The 6,000-nt window shown below is 38.8% G+C and overlaps 1 protein-coding gene across 1 annotated transcript in view; it reads left to right on the forward strand.

The window, feature by feature from the left end:
• Nucleotides 1-5,940, forward strand: part of mphosph8 (M-phase phosphoprotein 8) — a 31,465-nt gene extending 25,525 nt beyond the window's left edge. The window contains exons 12-14 of the mRNA XM_008281592.1: nucleotides 323-447; nucleotides 1,585-1,668; nucleotides 3,462-5,940. Of these exons, the coding sequence (XP_008279814.1) occupies nucleotides 323-447; nucleotides 1,585-1,668; nucleotides 3,462-3,503 (251 nt within the window). The 3' untranslated portion in view covers nucleotides 3,504-5,940. The remainder of the gene's footprint in view (nucleotides 1-322; nucleotides 448-1,584; nucleotides 1,669-3,461) is intronic.
• Nucleotides 5,941-6,000: the final 60 nt, after the last annotated feature.

Consider the following 6,000-nt stretch of genomic DNA (forward strand, 5'->3'; position numbering starts at 1 on the left):
GAAGTTTCACAAAATGACCGGGAGTCAGGTTTTAGTCTGAGATACTGGTCCTCTAGCAACATCCAGTGGTTCTGAAAGATTGCACACCATCAATACATTTAAACAATGTGGATGTCATCTTCTTCAGCCTACAGGAAAATAATTGGTGTTCAGTAAATTTCTGCTGTCAGTCAGCCTTTTGAGGCCGTTGAGCGCTTCTGTTAGTGACAGACAGGCAGCTGTTTCTGACGACAGCTGAATAGAGGTCAGAGTCACCGTGGATCGAATGGGACAACCTTCTTTTCATCCCCCATAATGTTTCTGTACTTCCCTGCTATTCCAGGTTCAGGCATCATCCTCTTCATCTTCCACGCCAACTTCCTGACTGAGATCACGGCCAGGCTCTGCGGACCCTGCAGCGTTCACGCCGTCGTGCTCAACGACAAGTTCCAGCTGCCCATTTTCCTGGTTGGTTTACGAACACCAGACGATGCTGATCAATTCCACAAAACTTGGCAAAAAATGGTGGTTTATCTGAACAAATAAACTAGTTTGATACAGCACAAATGGTCAAACACAGAAACTTATGATCTATAAGATTTTCAGCAAATCAAACCGTATTTTGATGCTATTCACAGTGGTTTTGTTTTTTGCAATTGCTATTCAATGTATTTCCCTTCAGTAAGCACTTGTCTGAATGCTTAGAGAAGTGCTCTCATTGTGACTGAAGCTTTTAGACAAACTACTACTGAATAGGATGCAAATTAGATGTAATTGGACGAGGAAGTCACAGGAAACTATGCATCTATATTCTTAAATGCTACTGTTGTGATTCAACCTTCTGAAACCCAAACAGTTTCTGGGTGTTTTCTGCTCCTGTCATATTGTCCTGACCCTGTCTGGAAGCAGCACAACTGTGGCAAAAGTAGAAAGAACTCAACATTTCCTTTGTGCTTCATGATATCGCCACGATGTCGCAAATCATATTTAAAAAAAAAAAAAAAAAGCGCAAACTTCTTTGACTACTTATTCAACACATACAGCATTTTCCAAATGCCCATGAGTACTGAGGGAAAGAGTGGGGACTCGGCATACTTGAGGTATTTCACTACCTGTCTTTTAAATGTATTTCAATACGAGTCTCCTCTCTGCTCTGTGTAAACACATCCTGCAGTTCAGTCCTGTTCAGGCGAAAAGTCCCTGATTTTTGTACCATGTGTCAAAGGGCTTCTAGGTTGCATCATTTTTTTATTTTTTTTTTAACAGATTCTCTCGCAACTGATTCGTCTGTTGGTGAATTTTTTGAATAAAACTGAGTGATTTAGATGAAATGTCAGGATTTTAAGCTTGGATTTGACTTGGTTTTGAGGAACAGTACCTCACAGATAAAGTTCATAGAGCATCTGAAAGTTGAAAATCTGACAAATCTTTCTGTTTTTGAAAGTTCTTCATCAACAATGCAGTTGTGACATATTTTTTGGTGGTGGTGCCGGTTTTTTTAACATAAGGTTCAGAGTATTAAACAGTGCTGTTGGGATTTAATGTGTTTTTGCGATTATGTGCTTAGTTATCCTCATTTTTTCCTTTTTGTCTTCAACTCTTCAGGACAGTCACTTCATCTACTCCTTTAACCCGGTTCCAGGAATCAACAGACTCTTCATCCGTCTTGCAGAGGCACCAGCTGCCAAGGTGACAAACATACAGTAGTACATAAGCACAACATTTTTAACATGTACGTAAAAGCTTCTTCTGCTTATCAGGCCATTGTGAAATCTGACTAAAGGTTGGTTTTCAAGATTTAGAAATGTTTTGGGGTTTTTTTTGCCATTTAAAGGGAGAATAAATAAGATCATAGCATGTGTAGAGGGTGCACATGGGCAGTGGAGAAGGGAATAATGCTGCAGCTCTGTTGAAACATTTTGTAGCCTGACATGAATCCAAGCTGAAGACCAAGTTTAGTCCTCCTCATTCATTTCAATGGCACTGCTGCATTTGATCAGGTAGGGTTTTCCTGCAAAAACCCTTCAGCTTTCCCAGGTTTCCAACGTAACAAGTCTGTTCAGTGGTAGGTTACTGACTGTTTTCCCTTTGAAAACAAAATCATTTCAGCTATAATAATATAGTGCTGTTTCATAGCACTGTAGATGGTGGATTACACAGAAAAAGACTTTCTGGATTGTGTTTGTTCTTCTTACCTGTAGCAGAACACAGCACCTTTACCGTCTCAGTGAACCGAAAGCAATTACATTCAAAGCTTTTACAGAGACCTTGAAAGCATTTAGGGGTTAAGAGTCTCGAACTTCCTTCAGTTTTTGACGACAGCATCAATCTAAGTTTATCGAGCTTCCACATATAGCATAGTTTCTGTCAAAGTTCATGTTGACACACATCCAGAATCAAATAACATTTGCTCTCATGTTTTGACTCAAACATTGTTCAGAGGCCAGAGTTTGACAGCAAACCTTCATTGATAAATAGAGAACAAGACAGCCGAGGAAACATTAGCACTGTAATATAATGTCCTCAAATACTAATAAATCAGGCAACGTAGTTAAGTCGTTGAAAAGGGAACTATAGGCAGCTGGTGAGGTTAGTTCTTTCAGTGATGGCTGCAGAATCTTCATTTTAGAAGATGTCAATATTCCATATGTTTATTTTCTTTGTTGACAGAAAATCCAATGAAAAGACTGAAACTTACAATGTGGTGAACAGTGGTTTTGCCCTTTTGTCCCTAGAGGACAGAAATCTTTAAAACAAAATCTAAATAATTCCATAAATCAGCTGGACATTGTAGTTTTTAGCAAACATTACCCAAACAGGAATAGTGTGCATTTGTGAGGGACTCATTTCTTACACATTTGGCACATTTTCTGTTACTATCAACACATCCTGTTAAAACCAACTGTTTCAACCGGATGTGTTGGTAATAGCAGAAATATGGAATAGCGCTCTAACTAATGATAATTTTACTGTTGATTGATCTGATAATGAATCCATTAGTTGTTTAAAATGTGATATAATGTCTCGTTTTGTCCACAACCCCCAAGATACTTAGTTTGCTGTAAAGAAACCAAAAACTACTCACATTTAAGAAGCTGGAATCAGAATTTTTTTTTCTTCCAAAATTACTCAGACTGATTGTTAAATTATCAAAATAGTTAGCGATTGATTTATTAATTGACAACTTATTCATTAATTGGCTAATCTTAGCTCCACTATAGAATAGCATCCACCTTACTCCTTTGCTCTCCATTTTTTGTGCTTATTCCACACTGAAAATTTAAAGTATACATTTTTCTCTGCAGCAGAAAAACAGCCTCCAGAACAAAAAGTGTTCGTACCACCAAGCTAAAAGCTCATCTGTTGTTTCATGCCGTACAAGAGGTTAAGATGTCAAACCATTTTTGCACTGCAGCAGTTGTGGATTTTTTTTAATGTCGAGCTAACTGTTGCTTTTTTTCCCTCTGATGTTCCGTCCTCAGGTTAAGCTCCTCATCTGTGCGTACAGGGTCCAGCTGCAGTGATGCCTCCTCTGACCACGCCAAGGATTGAATAAACGTGCAGATTCTGGGCGGCAGCTAAAATGTTGAGCTCATTGCCTTCTAAAAGATGTTGTGAAGCAAAATTAAAAGTTGGCTTCCTGTGACTTAACACAAATTTCTAAAGACTGAAGCTCAGTGATGACGTCTGACTCCAGCTCTGCTCTGGCTTACATACGCAGCACAGGTCTGAGGATCTTGTGAGGTCAATTAAGCCTCGAGTGAACACGAAGCAGTCCGTCCTTTGTTGCTGATGCCGTCACTGTGCAGCTTCTGGGTGGAAGGAGGCAGCCAGAAACTCTCTCCTCTGTCACTGGAGTAACTTTGAAGCCCCCCTGAGTCGTGCCTTTTACCAAGTTTCACCTTCAGTGTGGGTGGAAGTGATAATAGATGTGTGTGTTGTCAGTCTAGCTTGTGTTTTTAGGGGAATTTGAAGAACATAAAGGTATTTTTCATCACTGTTTTTTTTGGGGGGGGTTATTTTCGCATTTTACTTGGACCAAGGTAATGCTCGTATTGTTTTTTTGATAACACTTTAATATGGAGTTATTTCAGTAATTTGTCCGTCCTGTGCCGCAAACTATTTCCTAAAGCTACAATAACAACAGAAATAGTTTCTTTGTAAATCTCTATGCTTAAGTTAGATTTAAAATTATGTCACGTTTACTTGGTTTAGATCAATCAGAGACTTGTTTGTTGTCGGAGTTTCTAATCTTACATCTTAGAGAGTTTAAACACAGATTGTGAATCACTGATACAACTCACATGAATCCTTTAACTTCTACTTGTCTTGTTCATTTTTAATTTGAGGTGTTTTGAGAAAGGTCCCTTTTGCCTTTCATGCACAAAGTTGCTGTTTATATTTTCTGGCCTGTACATATTCACATACCTTATATAAATATATACATACATATATACAGTTTTAAAGTGTCACATGATTACTTCTAATGTTTTCTTGCCACTGTAGGAGTGGGTTAAGTTATTTAGATTGTACAGTAAAAAGCTCTCGTGTTAATTGTAAGGGCTAAAATGTCCCAGCTACCCTGCTAGTAAAGATTTAAAGGGTTTTTACGATGAAATGCTTCGTAGTCACCATCCGATAGCTGCAGATTTAAAATTTAAGATATTTTTACAGAGACGCTGCACTGACTCTGCTCTCCTTCGCTCTCTTCTGACAATCTTTTTCATCAGCGTTTTAATGCTGAAGGAGCCCCAATCCAGCGAGACAAGATACCAAATCCTGAAGTTGTGACAACACGGCTCGATTTTAGCTGCGTGAAGTTGGCTATTAAACCCAGCCGCGGTCCGCAAATATGCCCTAAAAGCGCAGAACAATGCTGGTAGATGGGGCGCCTCCATGCTGCCTTAATAACCACTTTTGTTTTTCTTTCTCTGTTGAGCAAGTTCAAGTGAATATACTCATTTGTGACTGTCGGAAAACTACCTAAAACAACAGCACCATGCTGCATGTGAAAATCTGACTTCAGTTACTGTTATACAGCAATACTTTTCAGTAGTCTGCTTCTGGTTTTGTGATCCAGGCAGCAGAACTTTTAAAAATGCAGCCAAAATAATGTGAGTGAGGAATCATAGTGTGGAATTGGTTCTGTTTTGGTGTATTTTTTTGGAGATGAGCACAATGTGTTCAACTCAGACTGGGATTAGTGTGATGGAAGCGTCAGACTCAAAATAACAAAGACATGAAACTTGCATAAATAGCTTTTGGGAGCAGGTTTAAGGATTTTTAGGCCGTGAAATATCTAAAAAACCGAACACGGTTCTACATCAGACCTGACCAGTGACTTTTTTTTGCTTGTTTTTACACACTTTTCAGCCACAGTTAACCATTTTGCACATCACTGTGCTGCTTTTTGTACCTTCCACTTTGCGATTCCTTCTCATTTACTTCCACATTGGATGAAACTCACCAGAAGACTCATAATACAGATGTGCAAAACAGTGAAAAATAACCCCACCATGAGATTTTGTATAATGTTGTATAACCATTTTGTTTGCACGGATTTTTCAAATAATTTTGCCTTTGATAATTGTGCTTGAGTAAAAATGCCTTCACCAGTATAATGGAGCTTAAACAAGAAGTTGCATTACTAAAGTTGATGGAAATGTTTAGAAGTCTGTGGCTCTGTAGAAGGTTGGAAACAATCTGTATATGTGATCTGGCCTGTTAAGAGTGATGCAAACAGGCTGTTTTATGAAGAAAAGTTTGTCTTGAGTCTCTATTTTTGCCAATATCCCCCACCTTTGCTTCCACAATCTTCCACCTTTACCCTGATTTTTGCTTGTTTTCTCTGAATGTTTTCCTGCAGATAGATGTTCTTTATGCGTGAGAAAGAGTTCACTGTTGTTTGCAGGGACCCCCAGGCTGTGTCTCTGTCCGAAATAAAAGGCGCACATATTTGCACACTGGTTTCAGTGCTTGTATTCATTCATCACGTGGAAAGTTTTTAATTCAGTGGAAAAG

This window comes from Stegastes partitus, unplaced genomic scaffold, assembly GCF_000690725.1.
Source record: "Stegastes partitus isolate 25-593 unplaced genomic scaffold, Stegastes_partitus-1.0.2 Scaffold238, whole genome shotgun sequence".
Taxonomy (NCBI): Eukaryota; Metazoa; Chordata; class Actinopteri; family Pomacentridae; genus Stegastes; species Stegastes partitus.